The 27,363-nt window shown below is 36.4% G+C and overlaps 3 protein-coding genes across 5 annotated transcripts; 2 read left to right on the top strand and 1 right to left on the bottom strand.

The window, feature by feature from the left end:
* Nucleotides 1-9,121: 9,121 nt before the first annotated feature.
* On the top strand, nucleotides 9,122-11,964 carry LOC107812521 (uncharacterized). Of its 2 annotated transcripts, none has more exons than XM_016637649.2 (3): nucleotides 9,122-9,443; nucleotides 10,078-10,408; nucleotides 11,649-11,964. In XM_016637649.2, exons 1-3 carry the CDS (start codon nucleotides 9,199-9,201, stop codon nucleotides 11,748-11,750), a joined length of 678 nt encoding a protein of 225 aa, XP_016493135.1. In that variant the 5' UTR covers nucleotides 9,122-9,198; the 3' UTR covers nucleotides 11,751-11,964. The 2 variants fall into 2 exon arrangements, with proteins under 2 accessions (XP_016493135.1, XP_075110245.1); XM_075254144.1 differs by having other exon boundaries at nucleotides 9,137-9,443; nucleotides 10,083-10,408.
* Nucleotides 11,965-13,080: 1,116 nt separating this feature from the next.
* Nucleotides 13,081-18,463, bottom strand: LOC107812520 (vacuolar protein-sorting-associated protein 37 homolog 1-like). Of its 2 annotated transcripts, none has more exons than XM_016637648.2 (7): nucleotides 18,301-18,463; nucleotides 17,321-17,545; nucleotides 16,299-16,386; nucleotides 15,588-15,627; nucleotides 15,453-15,499; nucleotides 15,211-15,331; nucleotides 13,081-13,599 (listed from the first exon to the last, which is right to left on the bottom strand). In XM_016637648.2, exons 1-7 carry the CDS (start codon nucleotides 18,312-18,314, stop codon nucleotides 13,436-13,438), a joined length of 699 nt encoding a protein of 232 aa, XP_016493134.1. In that variant the 5' UTR covers nucleotides 18,315-18,463; the 3' UTR covers nucleotides 13,081-13,435. The 2 variants fall into 2 exon arrangements, with proteins under 2 accessions (XP_016493134.1, XP_075110244.1); XM_075254143.1 differs by lacking the exon at nucleotides 18,301-18,463 and adding an exon at nucleotides 17,692-17,830.
* A 6,217-nt stretch (nucleotides 18,464-24,680) lies between these two features.
* On the top strand, nucleotides 24,681-27,279 carry LOC107812519 (protein RGF1 INDUCIBLE TRANSCRIPTION FACTOR 1). Its single transcript, XM_016637647.2, has 3 exons — nucleotides 24,681-25,284; nucleotides 25,624-25,842; nucleotides 26,744-27,279. The coding sequence occupies exons 1-3, from the start codon at nucleotides 25,105-25,107 to the stop codon at nucleotides 26,993-26,995; spliced, it is 651 nt and encodes a 216-aa protein (XP_016493133.1). The 5' UTR covers nucleotides 24,681-25,104; the 3' UTR covers nucleotides 26,996-27,279.
* Nucleotides 27,280-27,363: the final 84 nt, after the last annotated feature.

Here is a 27,363-nt window from a genome sequence, read left to right as displayed (position 1 = left end):
GAAGAAAAACATCTGAGTCACCCTCGGGGGTTACTCGTGATGCAGAGAAAGTGGCAAGACAGGTTCATTAGGACTTCCGTTTGATCAAGAATGGTGTAGCCTTCTAGTTTTGAAGCTTGGTGCTTGGCCCCATGTACGATACTTCAACGGTGCTAGTGCCCTCTCCTGGCTGGACCATGTGCATTTCGCATAGATTTTCCCTTGTTGCCTCACATATTTCCTCACTTTCGTCGAGCGGGGACACCTTATCATCTTCCTCTTTGTTGTATTTTGGCTCCTGTGGTATGCGTCCGACAAACACTGGCTCGTTCGGCCGAGGTGTTTTGACCGTCCCCCATACCATGGAGGCCTGCTTGAATACATCACTTATTCCCTTTTCTTGTTTCGGAGTTACCTTGGGTCCCTTTTCTGTATCAACAATAGCAATTATGGCTTTCAGTGCCAGATTGACTTCCTCGTCTTCACAAATCATCCCAACTATCGGCCCGTTGTCGTGGGCGGGCAACGGATTATTGGTCACATTTGGGATATCCTCGTCTCTCAACACAATCTTCCCTTGGTCTAACAGATTCTCTACAGCTTGTTTCAATGTCCAACAGTCGTTGGTGTCGTGCCCTTCTACCCCTGAATGGTACGCACATCTGACACCCCGCTGATATGATGGTGACCCCGGGTTCTGCCCGTTTGGTGGTATGGGCTGCAACAAATTCATTTGGACAAGCTTAGGGAATAGGACGGAATAGGGTTCACCGATCGGTGTGTAGTTGGGTCTCCTGGGTGGTTCCCGAGGACGGAAATTATTCTGAGGAGGTCGAGGATTGTAGTGGTTTCGATGAGGAGGCTGATTCCTAGGATGTGGGGCCTGCCCCCGATTGACTGGTTGTGACCGCTGGATATAAGGCTGGGTGCTCATAACCATGTAAGGCTGAGGAGCGTAGGTCGCATTTTGGTGGGGGAAATAATGTTGCGAGGTTCTTTCCGAAGAACAAAGCCCGGGATTATGATATTCTCCCACCTCTGACACTACCATGGATGTTTCCTCTTTCTTCTTCCCTCTTGCTATTCCTCCAGACCCGCTTTGGATGGCTTGGGAGGTTGCCTTTATGGCTGCCTGACTCAAAATTCTTCCCGTTTTCAAACCGTTCTCCACCATCTCTCCAATCTTAATCGCTTCTGCGAAAGGCTTTCCCATGGCCGACATCATGTTTTGGAAATAGTCGGACTCTTGAGCCTGGAGAAAAGTAGTGACCATCTCTATCTCGTCCATGGAAGGTTTTACCCTTGACGCTTGCTCACGCCATTTGATGGCGTATTCTCTGAAACTTTCCGAGGGTTTCTTCTTTAAGTTTGACAAAGCATTTCTGTCTGGTGCGATGTCAATATTATATTGAAACTGCCCTACAAAGTCTCTGGCAAGATCATCCCATATATGCCAGCGAGATATGTCCTGGTCCATATACCATTCCGAAGCGACTCCCACCAAACTTTCCCCAAAATATGCCATTAGCAGTTCTTCTTTTCCGCCGGCTCCCCGCAATTGGTTGCAGTATTTCTTAAGATGTGCAATGGGGTCACCGTGCCCATCGTATTTCTCGAACTTTGGGGTCTTGAAACCCGTTGGCAGGTGCACATGAGGGAACATGCACAAGTCGGCGTAAGAGACGCTCTTTTGTCCGCTCAGTCCTTGCATATTCTTCAAACTTTGTTCAAGGCTTCTCATTCTTTTGGCAATCTCATTTTGTTCTGCAACCTGGGGCTCTGATCCTGCCTGGGCGCAAGCTCGCACTGAGGCGGTAGAGGATTAGTGCTGGTAGCGAATCGAGTTGGTTCCATTGAGAACGATGGTGCTTGGAATGTAAAAGAGGATGAGTCAAAGCTTGGCTTGTACGTGGCAGGCTGTGCCGTAATCGGGCAAGGCGATGCAGTAAAGATGTTCATGCTTGCATCGGTGGCTGTCATTCGGGGATGAGGGTCAGAAGGCGATCCAGCAGAGAAGGCTGAGTACCCGAATGGGGTAGCAGGATAATTTATGGGAACATTTGAAGTCCCACTTGACCTGGAGAATAATTCAGGGAATCCGGGGATGACACTTGGCGGCTCTTTCCCATTGTTCCAGTCGTCCAGCATTTCCAGCATGCGGAGCCGTAGGATTCTATTTTCCTCCGCAGTTGCGGATTCAGGTGTGAGGACGGCTGAGATCGAGCTCTCCTCGGAAACAGGGATTGTTTGCAATGGAATTTCTGAAGACATTTCCACACTTCCTTTTGACCTGGTGAAGTAAGTGTGAGTACTGCTTCTGGTCCTAACAACAGGTAGTTGAACACTTCCCCTTGACCTTGTGAAGTATGAGTGTGAGGCCAGACTTTCACTAAACCAAACGTCTTTTCAAAAACCCTGGAATACTCAACGACAAACGCACGGTTAATTTGCAGCAAGCAACAGATAGTCAATCTCACGTTGGGCATGATACACCTACACAGTCAAGTGGATTACTACACGTTTGCTACAAGAGCATGCGTCATTCCGGCATTTTTCCTCTTATTAGTTTTCCCCTTTTTTCTTTTTTTCTTTTTTTTTTCTTTTATGTTTTTTTTTTCATTTTGCAGTAAAAGAAATGCGACCGAATCCGATGAGGATTGCCTACGTATCACGATGCCTACGTGAACCAGATCATTACGTAGTTCGAAACTAACAAGTATAAAAATAAAGAAGCAGGTGCTCGTTTAGTATAGGGCTCAAAAGATTTGACTATTCTTTTTTTTTTTGGAATTCTTTTTGAAAGGAATACTTTAAAAGAAGAAAAAAAAAATTGTTTATTTTGATTTTTGTTTTATTTTTTTTTAAAAGAGAGACTTCTAAAAAATTTATTTGCTTTTGACTTGAATTCTGGGAATTTATTAAAAGGAAAATATGTTTGGTTTTTGTTTAGTTTGTTTTACATTTCCTACGGAAGAAAGAATGTGTACGATGTTGCCTCTTAAATTTTGAAAGAGAGATTTTTTTTTTAAAAAAAATGATGCGGAATTCTGAGTTTTATTTATTTACAAAAGCACTTTTAAAGAAAAATCCTAATATTTTGAAATTCAATTTTTTTTTTAAATATATATATATATTTTTTTGGACATTTTACAAAAAGAGACTAGAAAGCAAAGAGTATTATTTTTCTTTATTTTTTGCTGCTGCTTTTTTTTTTAATTCATTATTTCATTTTTCATATGAAAAACTTCAGAAAGAAGAGGACTATTTATTTTTATTTTTATTTTTATTTTTATTTTTATTTTTTATATATTGGAGTTTAAAGAAAACTTCTATATTATTATTTTTTTTGTATTTTTTTTTGTATTTTCTAAAGAAAAATATATTTTTTTTTTTGGATTTTTTTTTATTGGGGCCGGAACCGATAAGGTTTGCCTACGTATCTCACATCCGGTGAGAATCAGACCCGCGTAGTTCGGTCAAATTAACCGAATTATTTTAGAACAAAATTCTTTCCTTTTCAACAAACAACTTTCCAAAAATAAAAGACTATTTTTCTATCTTTTTTCTTAGTAAAGCAAATTATTGAAGACAAAACATTTTCCCTTTTTATTATCGCAAAATTTCGGCAGAGTTTTGACAGTAATTGGGCATTGCTATTTTTCAAAGTAGAAAATTAGTCCTATACACTGTTATTTTTTTTATATTTTTCAAATACTCCAAAGTCAGGCAGCATGCATGTCCGAGACAAATAAATGCGCGGAAACAAATAGGATGCAACAGGATGGTCTTTTCATTTCAGGTCGCTAGTCCTAGACGGACCCAACCCCTGTGTTGAGTCCCCTAAGTCAAACGCAACATGATGCAAATAAGCGTTCCTACTAGGGACCCGGCATGAAGTCAAGTTATTCTAGGTTCGTAACCTGGGTATTTGTTCTAGACCGTGTACCCGAGCGGACAACTCGAGTCGAGGAAGGGGCTACGTACCGGGGACCCGCGAGATCGTCCGGCTTTGTAACTTGTCCGACCTTTTTCTTATTTCAGGTATTGACACTAACAGAATAGGGAGTCTCGACCAGCGAGCTTCTCCCCGGAGGTAAGAAGAGAAGGGTTTCGGCACAGTTTATATACAGTTCAGATAATATCAAAGCGGTAAAAGACAACATTTAGCACGTTATGCAAAAAACATGTAATAAATATCAGATAATAAAGCCAAATATAACAATTATTCTAAGCTCGAATTCTTGAACCCTGAACCAGTGGTTCTGGGTAAAATCCCCAGCGGAGTCGCCAGAGCTGTCACAACTCCTTTTTGCGCGCCCGGCCCCGAAGGGTAAGATGCGCGGGTGGAGTTTTTCCAATTTAAGTGACAATATTCGAAATGGGATTATTTATTTAATTCAGAGTCGCCACTTGGGAAAGGTTTGGTTTTTGGTGTCCCAAGTCACCGGTTTATCTTGAATCCCAAATCGAGGAAATTTTCGACTTTTCCAAATGAAGTCTGCGAACCAGAAATTCTAAGTAAGGAATTCTGTTGACCCGAGGGAAGGTGTTAGGCATCCTCGAATCCCGTGGTTCTAGCACGGTCGCTTAAATTGTTATAATGGCTAAGTATCTGATTTAAATACAGGTTGTGACTTATGTGCTTTTATTAAGTTTAAACCGCTTTTATTATTATCATTTATTTTATAGAATTGCAACGTCGTGAAAATGCATCTCGAACCACGTCACAATCAATGCACCCGTAGTTGTTAATACATTTTGACTCCGTTGAGACTTGGATTTGGGTCACATCAATGTGCACCCGAATTTAAGAATATGATTTAATTAAGCCGCGCCTAAAGAGTCTAACGCGTTACTATTTTCTGAGAAGGCCATGAGATTCACTAAACGGCCTAGCCCGAATTCTAAATATTATGATTAGTTGTTGAGGGCCCCGCAATTTGTATTTTTTATTTGGCGAGGCTCGTCTTATTATTTACGAGAGATATCCTAAAGTAGCTACATTTTTTATTATGTTTGTCTCTAAAAAAAAAAAAAAGGTACGTGCTAATTTACTTAACCAAATCCAGATTTCCTGTCAATCATTTGATTCATTTGGTGAATTGTTTGCAAGATGAAAAACGCAGTATTTCGCGGACCCTCTCTTTGATTTTGATAAAAATGACATACAGGCTGGTGAAACGCTACATATTCCGAACATTTCTTGAGTTGAATTTAGCTAAACTTACTTAGGCAAGATTAAAGGGATTAACTACTAGACATTGTTACTAAGGTGATTTGAATGTGATCTTGTGCACTACCTAACGAGACACAGCAAAAGGAATAAAATAAAACAAAGCAGCATAGTATAAGTTTGGAGTATCTATACCCCGTATTAACAAAACAACTACAAACTAAAACATGAAGGACTAAACTCAGATGAGTGTTAGTTAACATACATTTTCGTACTGTTGAATTGTAAACTAACAACTACACAGGCCCATTAATATACCACAAATATTACAACAAATAACTTTGAACGTTTTCAACTCTTTTTCATTTCATGCTTTCAAACTGTTTCGGTTACACCAATATGGGGACTCGATGTGTACCTGGAAATACTGAAATGCAAAGGAGAAGGAGAAAAACAGGGAAGATCAGCAGCAACAGGAATCAGAGTAACAGCAGCAGCAACAAATGAAATAATTGGGGCAGAATCTAGATCCCAGCTAGACCAAGTCTCAGAATGGAACAAAGCAACAACCAAGCAGACTCAGTTGGGAGAAATTAGTGTTGCACAAAAACAGGTCTAGATTTAGTGAAATCAAAATAAAGGAAAGGAAGCAATTTCTAGTTTTTGTCTGTCTGAGTTATCAGACAAAAATTTCTTTTCCAATTTTCTGTTTCCAGAATTTGAACTCTCAAATGTTCAGTCCTGAAATCTATTTGAGCTATCAAAGAATTCTTTCTCAGTGTTCTCTCTCTGTGTGTGTGTTTTTCTTTTTCAGCTTTCAGGGTTCAGTCTCTATCTCCCTTTCTTTCTCTCAAATCTGCCTATCTCTCCAATCCTCTGTATCTCTTCTTTTTTTTTTCTCCCCCGGTCCTCTCCCCAATTCTCTGATGTCCTCCCCTTTTATAAGCCTTCCTTACCCCTTTTAACAGCCTGTTTAGAGTATATCAAACACCCCTCCCATGTGCTTTTTTCTTTTCAGTTCCACTTTAGCTAATTAAGTATAAAACCCCATCATTCCCCTGGCAGCCTTAAACTTTCCCATTTTATTAACCAAAAGCAAATATGAGCAGTAGAATATATCTGACAGCATATGCTGTCAAACCATTTTTAAAATCAAAAGCCTTTTTATGCAGGAAACCAGGCTGTACACAATGCACATGCTGTGCACAAGTGCACATGCTATCAACTCAGATTTCAATTACAGATCAAGCCTTAGGTTTCTGAAATCATATTAACGACTATAAGTAACAGGACTTGGTTCTTAATTGATTCAGGCAAATGTTCAACAGAAGCAAATCGATTTGTTATTGTTCGGACAGTTGAAACTAATTGACGACACATGTCGACTCGACTATATTAGCATTAACATACACAATCGTAGCCAAAAATCAGACATTTAAACAGTATCGATACATGGTTCGAATTATACTGACTAAGCAGAAATGCACTCGAGGAGTCAACTAGTCAGTCCAAACTCGAAAATCAGCTACTTGCACAAACAAATACATAATGCCTTATCAGAATAAGAGGGGGATTTTGACAAACAAACAGAGGCTCAGGCAAAGTGGTTGAAGCACAGTTGATAGAGGTCAAAGACATAAACAGAAAATGAACAGACCCTTACAACAATCAAACGAACCAAAACAACTAAGAAAAGAAAGAAAACTCACCTTAAACCGCCAAAGATCAAAACCTTAACTCGGACTTGGTCAGGCCTTTCTTAAGACTGAACGGACTTTAAACGAAGTGTTTCTCAGACGAGAAACACTTTGATTAAAGTCCATTAGACCTTAATCTCTTCGGTTGAACCAGTGACGGAGGAACACAAAATTTCCAAAACTCAGATCCGGGATTCATGCCTCCCTGATCAGATTCGGACCAAACCAAGTATGGTTTGGTCACGAGGGGGGTCTGGGGAGTGTCTGGTATGAAACTGGGGTTAAACTGAGTAGATCGAGTTTTGACTCGAATCTTCAAATGAAGATTCGAGAAGGTGGGGAGGGATTCGAACTACATGGTTGATAGATTTGGGTTCAGGATGACAAGGGCGTTCTAGGGTGTTAAGGGGAAGGTCACCGGAGTTCATGCCGCCGGTTTTCATGGTGGGGGATACAGGGGCGGCTCTAGGGTTTGAAGGGGATGAGGTTGAAGACGAAGGCTGGGGTATCGGATAGGGGGGCAGGGTATGTTAAGGGCTTATATATGGAATGGGTAGGCGGATCTCGACCGTTAGATCAATTTAGATCTACGGTCTGGATCTGATGGCTTAAGTGGAACGGTGTCGTTTTGAGGGTAAGGGGTTTGGGTTGGTCCGGGTGGAAACGGGTCGGGTTTGTTGGTGGGTTACGGGGAATTGATCTTGGCCGTTGATCAATTTGAGATCAACGGCCCAAACCACACTGGATTAAAACGGTGTCGTTTAGACACCCTGGGCATCCACTGGTGTTGGACCGGGCAGGCCTGGGTTTTGGGCTGTTTGTTTTGGGCCAATTTATTTAATAAATTGGCCCAATCCGGAAGAAGAAAGGGCCCTTTTCTCTTTTTTTTATTTGTTTTCTTATTCATTTTAAAAACAAAACTAAGCAAAAAAAATCAAATTAAAATTAAATACACACTCAATACAATTATTTGCACACACACTAAAGATATTTCAAAACAGGTAAAATCAAACAAAACAAAATCACGGACAAAGAGGCCTGTTTATGCCTTTCTATTTAAACCATGTTACGGTTCAGATTATGCATGACACGTACACATTTTTTGAATTTTGTTTTAATAAAGTAAATAAATAAAAATGGGCCAAGGTCACAAATAAATCAACAAAGTGCCGCACAGAAATCCAAAATTGTACAGCAGGATCAATTTTTATTCTTTTGGAGCGACTGTCGCGCAAAAAACAAAAATCACGTGCTCACAGGTACAATATTTCCAAAATTAATGGAAACTAACTTTTCATTAATATAGAACAAATATATAACAAAACTTCAGCTCTAGAGCTGAAGTTCCCCAGTTACAAAGACAAAAACTTCAGCTCTAGAGCTGAAGTTCGTCAGTTACAAAAATAAAAATTTTAGCTCTAGAGCTGAAGTTCGCCAGTTACAAAACAAAAACTTCAGCTCTAGAGCTGAACTTCAGGTCCGGCTACTAGAATGCTGATGTTTTGCGTGACTGCCTTTGCTACTTCAGCCCTGTATGCTGAAGTTATGCGAAAAAACGGGTTCGCTTGCAATTTTTTTACAAAGCGAGCACAAGTTAAAACGTGACACAAAAAGCGAGTATAGATGCAAATGCTCCTTACCCGAATTCAAGAATTAGACCAGGAAAAGGTCCAATTAGAGCTGAGTTTCGTTTAGTGATATAGAGTAGGCCACGTATAGCAAAAATTTGTAAAAATAGCACAATATAGCCAGTTTTCGGACTAGTCATTCAAAAATAGCCAGCGTTTACGAAGTCAATGAAAATTAGCCACTATTTTGCTGCAACAGAGACCGGTCCATCATAATATACTGGATTCTGGTGCACCTGTGTATGAACTCCAGCATATTATGCTGGATCGGTATACTTTGCTGACTCTAGTATAATATATTGGAGACTGGAGCACCGGTGCTCCAAACTCCAATATATTATACTGGACAATTATACTTGCTGGAACTCCAGTATATTGTGTTGGAGTTCCAACATACTTATCCTAGAACTCCAGTATAATATGCTGGAGTTCAAGCATACTTATGCTGGAACTCCAGTATAATATACTGGCGTATTTTTCGAGTTTTGAACAGTGTTTTCGCTCAGATTTATCTTTACATGAAAAGTGGCTAAATCTCGATTACTTTTAAAATTGGGCTATTTTTGAACGACCAGTTGTAAATCTGGCTATTTTTAAATTTCTCCCCAAAAATTTTGAGTCGGCCGCATAACAAATTAAAATTGTCAAAATCATCAGGACCCCTTAGGCCCAAGCCCAATAAGCCCAAACAGCGTGAGGGAGGGAATTTCCCTCCACCGCCATGGCAGCTCGTTTCGCGAGATCGGTCGGAGTTTTATCGTCCTCAGTCGCTCTTAGATCGGCGGCCAGAATTGAAACCTTCAGCCATGGTGCGTTTAAGCTACGATGTTCATCTTATTCTTCCTCTTCTGATAGTGAATTTCCTAAGCCTACTAAGAAAATCACCGATCGTCTCTCCGGCGTTATCGACTCCGTCAACGACCGTAAGCTTCCGCCTGAACTTCGTGGTCAACGTAACTCCGTTAGGTAATATTTTTACTTAACTTTCGTATTCACTGGCGTATTCTACGTAGAAAAATGGCAATTGAAATATTGCTTTGTGTAGTAAGTGAATTCATTTCTACTAGCTCCTTGTATTAGTTGATGATTGGATATTGGAAGCTTGTGATTTTTACGGGATAATAATAAGTGCAACTCGTTTGTGTTGCAGATTATAGTTTCCGTCACCTAGTATTTGAGAAAATGATATAATGTGTTAATACGGCTGCTAGGATAATATGTTGAATTTTGTGCATGAATTGCTATAACAAAAAAATTCGGTGATGTTGATTTAAGTTTCCACCTCTGTTTGTTAAAAAGGGGAGAACTTATGATCTTAATGCTATGACTGGTGTGGTGTGTGCCAGAATACGTTCTTAGTATATAACTTCATTTGTCATGGAAAAATAGTCAGAAGAATGTTCTTTTAATTCATGAAAGTATGTTGCATGATTCTCTAGCTTTGGCTTAGTTACTATTGCTGTTTTTGGCTGGAGCATCTGCATTTGTGGTTAATAGGATTCTGATTTATCCTGAGTGTTAAGAGACAATCGTACAGTTTTTATTTTGGAAAATTTCTTAATGAAATTCTGGTTTTTAATCTTGAATGACCATTGGTCAGGTCAGAAACTGATATTATAAATGTTGTTGAACAACGAATATGGCATTCCATGGAAGAAGGGCAATTTGAGAACTTGCCAGGGAAGGGAAAACCCTTGGACCTCAATACTAATCCTCATGTTGATCCAGCTGAAGATACCTTGTATAGGATTCTCTCCAGAAATAAATGTGCACCTGAGTGGGTTGAATTGAACAAAGAAATAAGAAGTAATGTAGTTGATTGGAGATCAGCACTTAAAAAGGCATGGACACATAAAGACACTGTCGGTGATTCTAAATGGATCGAGGCATCCGAGTCTCTAAAGCTGCAGATGCGTGACATCAATAACAAGGTGAGCAGAGTGAGGAACTGATTTACTTTTCAATTAGCTTTTAGGTTCCTTTTTTCCCCTATTCCATGTATGGTGAACTGCTACTCCTTTACCCCGTTTTTATTGTCAAAGTATGTCCGGTATTTTCTGCGTGCACATAGATGCATCTGGATTTTCCATATTTGATGCTTTATCAGATTTTATACCCTTTTATGCGAGATGGTTGAGCTAGGGTACTAGCGTCAAAATTTGTTAAGCTTTGATGGACAAAGTCACTAAAGATTCATAACAGCCATGCCCATTTAGAAAAAGAACTCTCTTCAGGTTTTCTGGTTGAGGGATGGTCACCTAGCTGGATACATGAGATGAACTGTTTACTGTCCTTCGACAACTAAGTAGAAGGTTTTGGAAAAATGAGATAACGATCCATGCAGATATATTGCATATGGGTTGAACCTTTCTTCAATTTTATCCCCTAGGATGATTTTTGCAGCTATATCTTTCTAAATGTTTGGTTGAGAAAAACAATTTGGTTTTTGGTTTTGGTTTAGGGATCTCTAGTTTTTTGGGTCTGATTCTTTAAAACAACCTACAGATTTGGATTTAGTTTAGTTAGCAAATCAGTTGTGTTGAAAAAACATCACTTAAACATGTTAAAGACATAATTAAGTAAATAAAAGTGTGCTTCTCTAACAATTTAAGCTTTTGTATGAGATAGTCACACGGTTCGACGTAGTATCAGAGTAGGCAGAAGTCTTTGGTTCAAGTCTCATCGCCACCTATTATCAAAACTGAAAAAGAATCAGGCCTGCACGTGAAGGGGTGTTTTGAAGGTTTAATTAAGTAAATTAAATGTGCTCTCTCTAACGCCTTAAGTTTTTAGATGAGATGATCACACATTTCAACAAAGCTTAAAACTTTATTAGTCACTTTCGTATAGGTGAAACTTAATAGATCAAAACTGTCTTAAGACATATTTAAATGCTACTAAATGTGTTTCATTATAATGGAAAGAAAAGGAAATGGTTAAAAGGAGAAAAGAATTGTTGGTTACTTCTGACACTGGCCCTTTGTTTCAGCCAAAGCTGGACCTTGAGCTGCTCTTTGGTCGTGGTTTTGTTTCTCAAAACCAACTTGTGTTGGTTCTGGAAAACACATTTTTCAAATTCGTCTAGAAAATTGTTTGGCTGGCTCATTTTGGAATTGTTGAGGTTTAGCATAGTAAATTAGAGCTGCTACTAATACATGGGTGTTGGTGCAGGTTTTCCGATACAACCTCATTGTCCCCTTTGGCCGCCAAATGTTTGTACTCAAGTGGGAGAAGGAAATTGACAGACTGAACGAGGAACGTACAGGGAGCTGAAAATTCTCTGGGTCTTGTTGCTGGTGCAGTCTTTCACTTGAGGGTGGAACTTCTATAGACAAGGGTGGTTTCTTATGTTCTTGCTTCTTGTTCTCTTCTTTGTAGCTCCTAATCAGTGTTGTGAATTGAGGGTTCTCAGTTTGTTGGCTTTCTGGTGTAGCCACTGTAGTCTCTGTCTTATAAGTTTGATCAAAGGTTTAATAACATTCCTATAGCATCTCGCTCTACTCGATACAACAGCAGAAGTTTGAAAAACTGTAGGAAAGGAATAGCTGTTATTTTGTTTCTCTTTGGACGTTTCTGTGCAGTGCCAGGTGATTTGAGCTCCTTTTCGTTGGCTCTAACTCCTTGTCCTTAACCACTAACCTTTGTACTTGGATGGTCATTACTTTTTGATAATACAATGAGAAACCTATAAAGCGTATAGGGGATCAAAAATTGAAGGATGACTGTGAAAAAGATATAAAGCGTTTTGCTCTATGTTTTCATCATCGATTGATCAATAAGTTTCAAACAGTTTGTTGGCATTGTCGGGATATTTTTTCTTTTTCATCAATTTTTTTTTACATATTTAGAGTAGTTTGGGTCGATGTTGATTGTTGATTACTGGTGAAGGAAAGTATAGGGAAGACAGCTGCAGGACGTCTCTGTGAAGGAGGAAAGAGCAAAGTTCGATTTTAATAGCCCCAACATATTCACAGGATGACTGAACAAAAATGTAGATGATAAGATGCGTAGCCATCGCAACATTAGTTGAGGTTAGAAATGATCACTTCAGACCGAAGGTCAGCTTATAAATATGTTATATAGGTGCACCATGATAACTGGAGGTGTTAGAACAAGATCAAATAGACTTAAAATCAAACGAAATAAGTTGTCGGAAGACCTGCAATCTCTCAAAATTCATGTGAACTTTGATAAACACATTAGAAATGAAAATAGACGCGCCATACGGGCGATACGAAATACAAACAAATTGAGTTTAAAGTAGTCATGACAGTACATTTACATGAAGTATTTGCTAGTACTAGAAATACTTCTTAATCAGTTTAGAGATATGTATACAATCAGAAATCGCTGAAAACATCTGCTGCTAGATAACCTGAATCTAATACTGATAACAGAATGAAGTCAAAATGAGTCAAATAGATGGTTGAAATTCAAGCGGATTGCAACTAACTAGACATTTAAGACATAGCAATTGTTTGGAGGGAGGGTAAAGGCGGGGGAGAAACGCGAGTTGTCATATCATTTCTCTATCCCATGGTGCATTGTTCACTGGTAAAGGTGGTAAAAACGAAAAGGCCTGCACCTTCAGTAGTTACTTTCATAAGAATCAAAACGAGTAACTACCCATGGTTGAAATCTTATGGTAAAAATGCAATTCTAACAACAAATTTCATGCCTCTGAACTGAGTAGTGAACATTAAGCCGTATCTCTTCCTCTTTCCCTACAAAGATTATTAAGCCAGATGAGGCATGAGGAATTGGCATACAAAAGCCTGTCTGTGTTAGAGCGTAAGCATGATAAGTGACAGATATTTCAATGACAATTAGTTCAATTTGTCCCTGTAGAAACTTGCAGTGAGCCTGAAGTTGATCCCAAAATTACATCTGGAGAATATTTACACTCTATGGTTTCAATAACGAGCTGCCAAAGCTGTAATATCCATGTATCAAATCATTCAAGCAGCAAAAGATGACTTAGCAGCAAGATGTGTGAGGGAACGTCTGTGGTAACTGCATCCCAGTTTTTTGTACTTCTGCACGAATGTTGTAAGATCAATTTCTCGATCAAGAAGCTGGCCAAGCATGGCTTCAGATTCCTCCTCTGTTTTCTTCATGGCATCTGTAGCAATAGCAACATCAGTTAACAGTCTTTTCTCTGGCAAGTCTGATTTTTCAGCTATCTAATCCCATCACTGAGTAACTGAAGTTCCTTAATTACTATAATCCAGCTTTTTATTCACATAATCATTTAGGAAGTTGTGCGGTGGAAAGAGGCATCTAATAGAAACTTCAAATTGGAAATTCTTTGTTGATCTACAAATCAATCCCCTTATTCCCCAACATAACACCACTACCAAGAACAAAGTAACAATGTGAACTAAATTGAGCATAAGCTATTAAGCTAAAATTCCCGATCCTACATATAGTTGCTCACATTACGTGGAACTTCTGCAAGAAGAGAGAAAAAGTTTCATTGCCAAATTAAAACCCAATAATCTTAAGATGATCCTTAATATATCTGAGTGTTATACAGGGTGTTCGCATCTACCCATCCTTTTCCAGGTGATATCAGCTAGAGCAGGCAAAAAGAATGTTAGCAATTTTGAACTTCCTTAAAAAAGAATGTTAGCAATTTTGATTCAGTCACCCTTCATTAGCAGCTTAAATCATCACTGATAGGGCAATTTAGGTTTGCGAACCGCCATAGCAAAAATTTCAAAGCTATTTGGAGTTGGCAAATGTAGACCCATTTTAACAGTTGAAATGCTTTGCCCAAAAAGAAAGAAAAAAGAGTTGAACTGAGCTCCTGATGAAGAACGGATAGCATTGAGGTGTAGAAAAGAAAAAAAGTTTGAACCAAGCAGAATACTCGGACACAATCTGATGATAACATTCATATGGATGGAATTTGTTCATTAGGACATAATAAAAATGCTGTAGAGTGTACTACTCTAAAAAGTATTTGAATATTGGAGTAGAGTGAAAACTTATCGAGAGAAACTAAAGGTTTTGCAAGAGGTTGAGGAAAATAAGCATATTGTTAAAGTAGATCAAGAGGGCACCAATGAAGAATGCACATAATAATGCAGTACTGACATATACTGGTCGCGTTGTGCATATTATTAAGGTCCAATTTGGATATTTCTTTTTCATAAAGGTGGTGTTCGGGCCATCTCGCGCACACCTCAACCTGCTATCTCCCACCTAACGCTGCCTACTAAGGGTTAGCCAGATAGAAAAACTACCTAGCGTTTCTTGTCTCTGCAGGGATTTAAACCCTGATCTCCCATGATTTTTTGTTTTAATTAAAGACGAAGCCTAGCATATGAACTGGTTATGAAGAAATACAAAACATACACGCGCTATTGAATTATGACTATTTTGTGGAGCTCTAGCAGAAAGCCCTAGAGGATTTAGAAGAACATTACGCAATTTCAGATATATCATGCAACATAACCGAGTCAACAAAGCACTCTCTATGTCAAGCTCTTACTATGTCTAGACCTGAAAAGTTTATTTCGACCGGTCTAATTTAAATGCTGACTTGACTCCTACCGGGCTGTTCACTCAATGTGTTGAAGTGAAAGCCTCATGAGAATAGTACCCTAAAAGTATGCTATAGCCCTGTTAATCTAAGCTTAGTTCAAATTATTTTACCTATGCATAAAGAATAACGAAGAAGCAAAAAGAAGCAAAAAAGTATACAAGTTTATGTGCTTCCACTATTTACCTTGTAGGTGATGGAGGAGAGATAAAGGGGAGTACAACTTCAGAAGCTCTTCTTTTCTCCTTTCTAGCTCATGCAGCTTTTCTTGAGCAGCAGCCAATTCAGTTGTGCGGATGATTCTACACTGTAAACAAAAATAATGGAGGGTACATGGAAGTTTCCACTATCAGTGCTTTGATGCTGAAAGGTTAAAAATGCTTTTGAAAAAGAAATCAATATCCTAGAAACAATGTGAAGTATCTAACCTGATTCCTGAGCTCCATTATCCGAGGTTCTTTTTCTAAATTCTCCCCTGTATAAAAGAGTTCACCATAAACTATCTGCAATACTGGTCAATAAAGCATTACGCACAATAAGGCAAAGAGCAATCTATAACTTACTAGCAAGCTGCAGAGTTTCATTCCGAAGCTCGTCCTTGACCTGATCAGATATGGGGAAAACAGTAAGAGTAACATGTAACCACAAAAATCAACATAGAGCAGGAAAAAAACATTACATCATGATCATGGTGTCTATAACTGATAAAATAATTGTCTTCTTCCCTTGATATTACCCTACTAACAGCCATAAAACACGAGGATACACAATCCATCACATGCATTAAGTGTATAAGAAGAAGGGCAGAGCATAGAGGGGGTAGAAAGTTCACTCTACTTCATTTTGGCAAGGGAAAAAAAGAAAGCAAGAACACGGTCATTGAACTCTGAACGTGCAAGTATTGTGATACTTGATTTGTATGAGATGGGGTTACCAAAAAGCAATACACTGTTGTGGATAAGATTGTAAGCAACTTGAATTGCTTCAATACATTATGGCATCATGAATGTAAAATCCCACACAGACAGAAAAACTAATTTCAGTCATCTCACACGTAAAACTTGATTCTTTACTACAAGAAATAGAAACTCACTCGATTTTACATTCAATTTGATATATGTATAATTTGGTGGAGCACAGCGCCTTATTTGAGAAAATGAGAATGTATCAGGTCCATCGCGTATGCTTAACAATCAAAGTGAACAAGGTATAGCAAGAAACACAGAGCAGCAAGAAACACAGAGCAGAAAGAAACAAATAATTATACTACTTACTTTACTCTGAGTTTTGACAGCCTCAAGTGAAAGTAAGAAGTTGCGATAAGCATCATCGTCAGAAAGAAGCTTCCGAAGTTCATCAACACTGAATAAATTAACAAGCACGCCAGAAAATCAGAAAGTACAATTGCAAAGAAGAATAAGGAAAAATGCTAAACCTTTCACTTAATTGTTTAATCACCGAAAAATATAAAGTCATCATCTTTCTTTATCAGGAAAATATCTCTCTTTTTTCCTTTTCCAATCCCAAGTACAAAAATTAGATGACCAAGTCATGAAATATTTGCTGACATTCATCTGCTGGCAGAAGATACTGTAAACACAAATTCATATTTCACAGATAAAACTTACTAATACTAACTTATACTAAAAACATGCACGAATGGTGCATTAAAGGATGCCACTAAATGCTCCTTCTACATGCTTTCTCTGATACTAATGATAAAACTAAAATATATATGCTCTTTCATGTACCAGAAAGATGTCTCTGACTGTGAAGCGAACCATGAGGACCTATTTTTGGATGGAAAACATATATCTTGATTAACGCATTTCCTATCAGCCAGCCTCTCTGCATGTATTGCAAGGATTCTGCTACCAAATGACAAAATCTGTACTAAGGTACAGATTTTCCCAATGCACTCCGTTCGTTGCACAATTGGTGCTCATAACGTGCCATAAGATAAGAAAGCAAAACTCTTTCATGGAAGAGCATTCATCAACACTCAAAAAGGTTGATTCCTAAAGCATACTTATCACCACTATAAAGTTTTTAGGATTTTTATTCACACTATTATATCGGAAACACCAAAATATATTGATTTTCATTTCTAGATGTTAACATTAAGCTGGTCTTGATAACCAGATAGGAAATGCAGAGAGAATCTTTGTTACAAATCCCAGCAAGTTCAGAACCTAATTCCTGTAGAAAGAAAAACTGCAAGAACTGTATGCTAAAATGTAATTGATAATCCTTGCTTTATAAGTGTAATTGCTTTCGCATATCAACTAACATCTACCTCTTATCTTTTAAAGCAGCAATGATGCCAGCAGCCTCTGCTGGAGAAACATGGGACACAGAGCTTGGCCTGTTTGTTGGCCTCTGCACATTAAAGCTGCCAGACGAGCTTGAACTAGGGGTTGCAGGGCGGGAAGAACTTGGTGAACTGACTACAGATGGCGAATACATTGAACCATTATTAGCTTCCTGAGGATGTGGCTGAGCTTGTTGCTCTTCAGAACCCCTGTTAACATGACGCAAAGTGAGAATAGGTACAAAGAACTCATGTAGTCGACACCAATTAATTTAGGATTGAGGGGCATAATTGAGTGATTGAGATATGTATGCCAAAGTCTTAAAGATAACTCAGATTAGAAGTTAACGTCTTACTCATATATTCTACTACATACAGCATGGCACGGCAGCGCACAAGTCAAAACAAGTTATCCTATAATCTAAGGCGGAGTCACAGCCAATGAAGGGGGTTCAATTGAATTCCCTTCGTTAGAAAATCGGACTGCACAAATAGGCCAAATCTTTTTTTTCGTATGTGTACTTTTGAATCCCTTTGGCTTACTATAGGTCGCAAGTTCTGAAATTCTGAATCCCTTCGTTAAAATTCCTGCTCAGCTACTAGCTATAATCAAACATCCAATTGAAATTACATGGATATCAGTGGTGATCCAACAACAGGTTCGTGGGTTGGGTAGAACCTAGTGTATCAAGGTCCAACGCAATATATATGTGCGAAAAACAACTATAGATAGAGTTAGATATACATTTCGTAACTCTCTCTCTATCTCTACTCAAAACCCGCAGCGTCTAAATCCTCGATCTACCCTAACACAGTGCGTAAAGCAAATTTAGCAGATTCTTCAAAATTAGCAAAAAATGAGAAAAAACGAAAAACAAACGAACAATTCAACTACGAAACGCGATCATCAGATTGGGAAGTGGAAAAGGAAGTGAAATCCGTAAATCTGAAAGAAATAATATTACCAGAATCTGAACATATGAGAAGTATGACGCAAGCTATGCCTTTGATGATCGGATTGCAAAACGCTGTTACCTTTCAATTGACTGATTTCCTTTTCTGACTACGAACAAAGAAAGAGCTTCTCAATTTCGTTCTATTTTCTGTTATTGTTTTTTATTTCTTTTCCTTTTTTTTTTTTGTATTCCTTTAGTTTAATTTATTTATGTAATTTATTTATGGTCCCTTATGCTTTGAGACCAGTGCGACAACAGCAACAACAATAACCCAATATAATTCAATTTAGTGGGGTCTGGGGAGGATAGTGTGTACGCAAACCTTACCCATATCTTAGGGTAGAGAAGTTGTTTCCAAATAGACCCCCAATATCCTTCCCTCCAAGAACTTCCCACCTTACTCTTGGGGAGACTCGAACTCACAACCTCTTGGTGGAAAGTGGTTGCTTTGAGAGTAGATTCAAAATGGTTCCTTAAACATATTTATGTGCTGTTTTGATTCTTTAAGTTTGTTAAAACTGAGTATTTTATCCTCTATCGAGTATTTAATAATGGGTAAAGGGTCTGATTTACCCCTCTACTTTACAAAATAATACAATATTATCCCCGTTATACTATAAGCTCATTTGAAACCCTACCGTTAGTAAAGTAATCGCATTTGCCCCTATTTTTAACAAATTTCCATCGTGGCAAGGACCCGGTTATTAAGTCCATTATGGCCTGACATTTTTGGTGAGGTGTACGCCAAGTGATATGCTACCTCACCAACTCTTAATTTTTACTTATTTTTTTCTTTTGCTTTTTCTTACTCACGACCCATTTTTAAATTGATATGGGGGGCTGAGTATTAGTATACCTAATGATAATTTAAACTCATATCCTATGAAATAGCAACTAATTACCGAAAACCTATAACCCATTTAGCCCGTCAAATAAATAAGAGGCAACCTAAATAATTTCAATTTCAGAATAAATTCTTGGCTTCGAAATTTACCAAAACAAAAATTGAATTTTTGACCTCTACAATATATGTATGAGTCTAAGCCTTAAAACTCTAAGGTCTAAACCACTTGATCCTTCATTAATCTCTCTCTCTTGTGTCTTCCTCTACTTGCAAATTTATTTGTTTCAACTCTTAATTTCAATTTTCAACTTCATAGTTCTTTGGTTTTAATTGGAACTCTTGAAATAATTGTGGATATGGGGTCTTTCATATTTTGCTATTTTATGCCATAAAGGCAATAAATTTTTGCAAGAGCAATGAGTCGCTTTGCCAGATATTTTTTTTACTAGGCTCAGTAAATAAGATCCTGCCAAATTATTAGGTATTTTTGTATTTTTTCGACATCATCTCTCTATGCTCTTTTGTTTTGTTTTTGCTTGGAAAGAGATTTCTTTTATATGATGTTGTTTGGAAAGAAACTTAAGGTCCTGCCATGGAGTAAGCCAAATTTGGGGAAGAACGCAATGGTATATTAATAAAAAATAAAATATATGGCTAAAAAAGTAGTCATGTCAGTAAAAATATAATTTTTTAAAGTTTTTTCCGTTTAGTTGGAAATCTATTAAAAATAGGGGCTAATACGGCTACTTCACTAACAGTAAGGGTTTAAATGGCCTGATAGTATAATGGGGGCTAATATAAGTATTATTTTCAAAGTAAAGGGGTAAATCAGGCCCTTTTCCCATGTTATGATTGTTAAATTTCATTGACAACCCTATTTAACTTACAATCACTTTTGGAGGTGCATTTTAGTGGTTTCTGTTATTTTTGGTCTTATTTCTATAAGTGCATTTTCTACTGCTTTAGACAAGAGGGGTTGTTTTGATGGTAAACAACCTCCACTTCCAATCAAGAGGTTGTGAGTTCGAGTCACCCCAAGAGCAAGGTGGGGAGTTCTTGGAGGTAAGGATGTCGAGGGCCTATTTGGAAACAGCCTCTCTACCCCAGGGTAGGGGTAAGGTCTGCGTACACACTACCCTCCCCAAGACTCCACTAGTGAAATTATACTGGGTTGTTGTTGTAATTTCTACTGCTTTAACATACTTTTGGTGTCTAGTAGTATATTTTTGGTGTTGTGATTTTTGTGATTGACGGGGTTTCATGGTGAATCAATTTAAATCTTTTTTTTCATAATTTTCATAAAAATTTAACAGACATAGTTTGATAAATATTTGACAGAGACTAAAGGTACTCACTTTTGACGATTCAAAAGATCCAAACCGCTCAAGAGTATATTTAAGTGACCTTTTTGAACCTATCCCCAAAATAAGGGATTTTTATTATTATTTTTCGCCGGTAGCTATTCATGTGACTTCATTAAAGTAATTTAATCCGAATCCAATATTATATGAAATAAAAATTAAAAATATAAAATAAAGAAGTTTTCTATATTTTCTACTATCTCATATTTTATTACATAACTAAGAAGTTGTTTAAAAGAATCATTTAAACATACTAATAGCTAAAACTTAATTCCAAATACTGTTATCTCCTAGTAGTAATTTAGAAGTATTACGATAGAGTTTTACTTCTGGAAAGAAAGAAGAGTATTATAATAAGTATGCATAAAGCTACTTTGCAATTGAGGAGCGCAATTGTCGTTTTGAAAAACAATTTCTTTTCGGTTATAGTCTTTTGATAAAGTCGTCCCAAATTTATGCAAAAAAGTTCCCTCTTTATTTCCCCAATGCAAATTCAATTCCTCAATTCATATTGTTTTTTTTCCCACAACAACGACTATGTAACGAAGGAAGAAAGATTACCTAACCATTAAATTATTGATTTTGTTGAAGGTGGATAAGGTTTTGCTATCACTTATACGCCAGCAATTTTATTTATTTGTTTTAGTGAAAGGAATTTGTGCAATGTTTGGGCGGAGGCTCGCTAGAAAATTAGAGGTTTTGGTTAGAGTCCTGTATAGAATCGTTTCTTACAGGGAATACTTACATACCGAAAATTTTGGGCACGAATATAAGTTAGTCGAGTTTCAAAGTGACAAAAACCTCCAATGAAAATTAAATTTTGCAGCTAGAAGACTCAAATTAAGAAGTTTGTTAATGAGTTGCAACTCAAATATCTATTTTTTAATTTCCATTTTTCTTCAAGGTAAAAAATGTATTTCTTTTTTCTTATTAGTACTATTGGATGAGTTAAGAGATCCAAATCCATATATACAAGTGATAGACAAAGTTGGGCAATTTCCCCTTAGACGTATATACAATTGAGAGGAGCGTTGAGACATTAGAATTTGTCAAGAAAAGGCATTTAATATACCCCTTGAATAGTTGAATGCAATATCGTAATTTATTGACGGACAAAAAGGATTCCCACATCTCCCTCAATTTTCTCAGATCTTGACCTCTAACATGCAAGAAACTGTCAAGTGTCAAATCATCACCAGAAATTCTTTTATTGACGTGGTGGTCTTTTTTCAGCAGAAAAATGAACAGACAAAAACTAGATTCATATAGTAACATTATTTTAAATCCATTCAATTTGAGTTAGTATTTTTTCCGTCACACTTATTTTAAATAGACATCTAAAATCATTAATCTTGGACAATTTATTTGTGAAAATGTATGTATAACCAAAAATTGACTGCCCCTAAAATTAAGTCAAGTTATACTTGTTCAAATTGACTTGATTATCACACGATCAACTTTGCCTTATTATGTATTCAAATTCATGTTGGGAACTACTTTTAGCAGAATTTTTATATTGTATTCGATTCGAAACATCTAATTAAGGGCAGAAGGATCTCAGTCATCCTACCACAACTAAGTGTTTTTGATGTGGCCCATAATTTACTTTTCATTTGGATTACTTCATGAAAAAGGGTTTTGCAGAAATTTTTTGTGGAAAAAGGAAAATTGTTTAGATGCTTGCAGGTTAAGTTTAAAGAATTGTGTGTTTTGATTAGTGGAAGAGAACGTCAATTTTTAATGAAAAACTGCATCATTTACAACTCTTCATTAATTAAAAAAAATTGAAATTGAAAAGTTCTTTGAAAAATAAATAAATAAATAAATAAGCTGTTACTAAAAAATCAGAATGTTCAAACTAACGACCGATAAAGACCAGAAAAAATGGCCTCTTGATTTTTAATGCCGGGGAGATGCTGCTGCATGTTTCTTCTTACTTTAGTGTTTGATTATTATATTACTTTTATTCTTATATAATTAATGTTATTGAAAAAATATGATAATATATTAGGTTGTAAAACGGATTTTATTTTGTTATCTCGCCAACTTGTGCATAGTAATTTCCTTATTAGTTAGATAATAGAAGCAATAACCAACAAGATTTTTGGTGAAACGGATAAGATCTCTATTCTTAATTAAATATTTCGGGTTTAAGGTCTGAGAATATAAACTAATATAGTAAAAAATATTTTTCTCTCTAATTAATTCATGTGATGAAAAATTCGAATTATTCGGAATTCAAAAATAAATATGAAACACCAAATGAGAAACCAAAGCAATAACTGATCTACACTCAAGTATACATAGAGCTAAAATAAACAAATGTATGTGTGTATATAAATATATCAAATTACGAATGTTCATATCCTATTTTTTTCCTCTTTATTTTATTTTCCAAGGGTACATAGTAAAAGACAAATTATTTGTATAAGCTACTCAATGCTGGCAGCTCCGTTGAGCTGTTCTTTTCTGTTTTTTTCTATTATATTTCTCTTTTCCAAATCCATGAGATTATATTTCGTTTTTTTAAAACTACTTTGAAAAAGTAGTACTTTTTATTCAATTTATGATTAATTAAGTACTGTTGAAAGTGATAGGCGAAATAATAAAAAGAACCTTAATCGCTTCTAGTTCCTAAGAATATTATACTTAAGCAATTTACTTAAGTATTTCCGGGTACACCATTTTGATCTTTTCTAATCTTGAATCGCGGCTAATTATATGAAGAATTGAATTATGTCTTCTTTCTCTAAAACATTTTTGATTTATTTCTCATCTGCAATATTGTATTATTGTTCCTTTTTTGTATTATATTATCAGTGTGCCGTGGTGCTATTGTACCTTATCCTTAGTTTATTAAAATTTTGAATTAAAAAAATCATCCTTCAGAATATTAATTATTTTTTCTTCCTTAGACGCGCAATGTTAGAAACTTACTAGCCAAATCAATAACATGTATAACTACTAAGCTAGCGTTCAGACATAGATTTAGTTAAAACTTTAAAAAAGAATTTTGAAATTGTATTGAAAATAATTTTTAGAATTTAAAATTGTGTTTGGGCATGCATTTTACTTGAAAAAAGGTTGAAGTTTACGAGTGGAAGAAAAGATGTTCACCCAAAAATTGCTCCAAACTGCTTTTTGGAACCTGAAATTTTTTCTTCATTTTTTTTTAAAAAAACAGATCAAAATTTCATGAACAAATAGTATTTTAAAATATTTTTTTGTCAAAAAGGTAAAAAAAAAAATCTATATCCAAATGGGAGCTTGAAAAGTAAAGTAAAATATATAGTTAAAGATAAAAGGATCCCAAAGAAAGAATTTATCTACATTGATGCTTATTATGTCAACTCAATTATTACATAACATGTGCTTCTTATAAATTGTTATCACTAAATTATAGTTACTAATATATATTTTTATTTCAATTTACAACTAATTTTTATAAATTTATGTAACTTTATAAATAATAAACTAAAATAAAATTTCTATCGAATCCAAACCATGTCACCACATTTTTTCCTTTTGAAAATTTGACATTCATACTGCCAAAAATTATGAATTAAAGAAGCCATTCTCAAGAAACTCTAATAACCTATTTGGCCAAACATTGAAAATCAGCTTATTTTGAGAAATGGTTGTCTCAAAAGTATTTTTGGTAGAATCAGTTTGTGTTTAACTAACTAATTTAAAAAGCATTTCCAACCAGCAATTATTATTTGACCAAAATTTTAAAAAGTATTTCTAAGTGTATTTCTCTCAAAAGTATTTTTCTAAAAAGTACTTTTATGAAAAAGTTATTTTTTTTGTTTCTCCAAAACTACTTCTGTTTTTCCTCAAATTTTTTTCTTCCAAAACCTTGGCCCAATATTTCAACTTTTAAAAAAAAATAAAAAAAAGTGCTTCTCCGTTTTGGAGAAGCCTCGCCAAACTATAAATTTTATCGACCGAAATGGTAAATATTTAGACAATAAAGGGTATTTATGGAACTTTAAAAAGCTCATTATACTCAATTCTCATATCGACGTAATTTACAATAAGAAACCATATCGTGGGACCCACATCAAACCTCCATTGAGACAATGACACGTAAGAAGCTGCATAAAAACAACAACAACGACGTCGTTTAGTGACCAGCTGTTTTAGCTTAGACGTAGCTTAATAGCCGACCTTTCTGCCTACATAGAGACGCAAAGAACATCCAAAGTAACGTAAGCGCCAAACCCATACCCTTTTTCTCTTTCCTTTTTTCCCCATAATCTAACGGCTGAAATCTAGCCTCAGCCACCACATTCTTTATCAGCCGTTTGATTTACTTGTATATTAGTTAAATGCTTTTGTAGTTGAATTCTAAGTTGCTGTTTGTTTAGGTTAGGCCTTCCTTCTTCCTTTTCCAACCCCACTTCCTCAATTCTCTCTCCCCCCCCTAATTCTTCTCTGGATTCTTCACCATCATTACAAGAATCCAAGAATCCCTTTGTCCAACTTATTCACATTACATTGTTTCTTGATTCTTTCGCCGTGTGAATAAGGTCTTAGTCTGGAGTATTTTGAGCGGGTCACAATAAGTCGCTAGTCGGAAGTTTAGACGGATTACAAGTCTTTCTCATGACAATGCTGGTTCCTCCATGGCTAGAACCTTTATTAAACACTGCTTTTTTCTCTATCTGCCGGACGCACGGTGACGCTGCGCGAAGTGAATGTAATATGTACTGCTTAGACTGCAATGACAATGCGTTTTGCTTCTATTGTCGCTCCTCCAAACACAAAGACCATCAAGTCATTCAGGTAATTTTGTTTGATTCCCTTTGCAACATTCTTTTTTTCCCCTCCAATCATTCGAGGTCTAAAACACCATCCTGATTAATCTGAATTCGCGCAATATAAAGTCCATTATATAGTAGTAGCATTAGTAGTAAATTTTTGGTATCTTAAATGTTGACATTATGAATATCATTATGATCATGTCTTGATTCTTGTAATGTATCTTTTCTTACATGGTAAGTATCCTTTTTGTTTCAATTTTTTAGAAAAAAAGTTAGGTATGTGGTTTGGACATTATTTTTCCACAAAATGCGGTTGAAATTAATTAGTAATGTGTATTTTTTTCCCCTTTTCTTGAAATAGATAAGGAGATCTTCATATCATGATGTGGTAAGGGTTTCAGAGATTCAGAAGGTATTGGATATAAGTGGAGTGCAGACATATGTAATTAACAGTGCGAGGGTTTTGTTCCTAAATGAAAGGCCACAACCAAAGAGTACTGGCAAAGCAAGTTCTCACGTTTGTGAAATATGTGGGAGAAGCCTTTTGGACACTTTCCGTTTCTGTTCTCTCGGATGTAAGGTAAATTATTTACTTATTTTCTCCCCATTTATATTAATCTTGTTTTCCTACATTTTTCTTATTCAGTATTACTTCATTATGTTAGTCGAAGGGGAAGGGGAGCTTTGGAGCAACGGTAAAGTTGTCTCCATGTGACCTGTAGGTTACGGTTTGAGCCGTGAAAGCAGCCACTAATGCTTGCATTAGGGTATGTTATTTACATCACATCCTTTAGGGTGCGGTCCTTCCCAGATATCTTATGCACCAGACTACCTTGTTAGCTAGCTATCTTAGCCATGGCATAGCATCGTTCATACATCATGATTCATGACCATGTCCCACTCTTCTTCATATTTCACATCTTGATCACCATCATTGATTGTAACTCCCTACCAAAGAATCATCTCCTATCATATCATATGCTAACAACTCAAAAATCGTGGATTGGCATTTTATTATACACATGTACATAGAGATAGGGTGGAGCTATTTTTTATTAAATGAGGTTGAATTGAATCCGTCTGGCCGAGAAACATTGTATAAATAATTTATTCGTACATATATAAATTGTTGAATCTTCTTTACATAAGAAAAATTTATAATATAGTAATAAAATTTATTTAATAATTATTTCAGGTCACGGGTTCAAATCTTGCATCTTCGAATCCCCTAATTAAATTTGTGACTCCCCATAGTAGCCACATTGGGATCTAAGAAGGTATAAATGTATATAGATATATAATACCCATGCCATCTTTTTCATGAATATAAGCGGCCTAACTTTTGATGCTATTATTGCAATTTCTTTTTTGGGCACACAAGGTATACACTATATGTTGATTCCCATTTAATTAAGTTATGAATTATGTTTTGAAAGATGAGTTACATTTTTGGACTATATCAAATTTTTTTAATGACTTAGCTTGTAGGAATAAAGAGGAATGGAAATGCAAGCTTTATCTTAGATTCCAAGAATGAAGTAGCATTGCAAAGAGGTGAAGGGATATCATCAAGAGAAGGAAGAGTGATTCCATCATCAAAAAAGGAAGAATTATTTGGAGATCAATTGCGTGAAGGCTCACAACATGACATATACCCAACCACCCCACCTCCGCCACCTTCAAATTCTAGAAGAAGAAAAGGCATTCCCCATAGAGCTCCGCTCGGCTCTTAACAGATACGGATACAACAATAATAACTATATCTCAATCTCAAAAATATTTATTTTAATATCCTTTAAAAAACTATTTTATACAAGTCATTATTGTAGGTCACATAGGGGGGGGGGTTGTAAAGTTTGATGAAGTTTCCTTTTGAGGATGTTGTGGGGTCTTGAATCAATCAAAAAGTACAAAATTCTCATGAGGGAGAGAGCAATAATGCACAATTTGTTTATTTAGGAAGTTGGAAGATGTACATTGTAATTAATTAAGAAATTAAAAGGCAAAGTGTTTGTTGGAATTCGTTTTATATATAGTTTTCATTGGCCTACCAACCCATATGGGCCGTTTACATAAAGGAACAACCTTTTCCTTTGTTTAA

The sequence above is a fragment of the Nicotiana tabacum genome, chromosome 5, assembly GCF_000715075.1.
Source record: "Nicotiana tabacum cultivar K326 chromosome 5, ASM71507v2, whole genome shotgun sequence".
In the NCBI taxonomy this organism is placed as follows: domain Eukaryota; kingdom Viridiplantae; phylum Streptophyta; class Magnoliopsida; order Solanales; family Solanaceae; genus Nicotiana; species Nicotiana tabacum.
Note: the sequence above shows the minus strand (reverse complement) of the source record. Positions and strands in the feature narration are given on the sequence as shown.

What these genes read in the sequence shown, in the direction of transcription:
- LOC107812521 (XM_016637649.2), top strand. Translation starts at nt 9,199, where the DNA reads ATGGCAGCTCGTTTCGCGAGATCGGTCGGAGTTTTATCGTCCTCAGTC. An exon ending in GGTCAACGTAACTCCGTTAG is followed by an intron (nt 9,444 to 10,077) that starts GTAATATTTTTA and finishes ACCATTGGTCAG; the next exon opens with GTCAGAAACTGATATTATAA. An exon ending in TGCGTGACATCAATAACAAG is followed by an intron (nt 10,409 to 11,648) that starts GTGAGCAGAGTG and finishes GTGTTGGTGCAG; the next exon opens with GTTTTCCGATACAACCTCAT.
- LOC107812519 (XM_016637647.2), top strand. Translation starts at nt 25,105, where the DNA reads ATGACAATGCTGGTTCCTCCATGGCTAGAACCTTTATTAAACACTGCT. An exon ending in AAGACCATCAAGTCATTCAG is followed by an intron (nt 25,285 to 25,623) that starts GTAATTTTGTTT and finishes TTCTTGAAATAG; the next exon opens with ATAAGGAGATCTTCATATCA. An exon ending in TCTGTTCTCTCGGATGTAAG is followed by an intron (nt 25,843 to 26,743) that starts GTAAATTATTTA and finishes TTAATGACTTAG; the next exon opens with CTTGTAGGAATAAAGAGGAA.
- LOC107812520 (XM_016637648.2), bottom strand. An exon ending in GCTGCTTTAAAAGATAAGAG is followed by an intron (nt 16,387 to 17,320) that starts GTAGATGTTAGT and finishes TAATTTATTCAG; the next exon opens with TGTTGATGAACTTCGGAAGC. An exon ending in TAATGGAGCTCAGGAATCAG is followed by an intron (nt 15,332 to 15,452) that starts GTTAGATACTTC and finishes TTTTGTTTACAG; the next exon opens with TGTAGAATCATCCGCACAAC.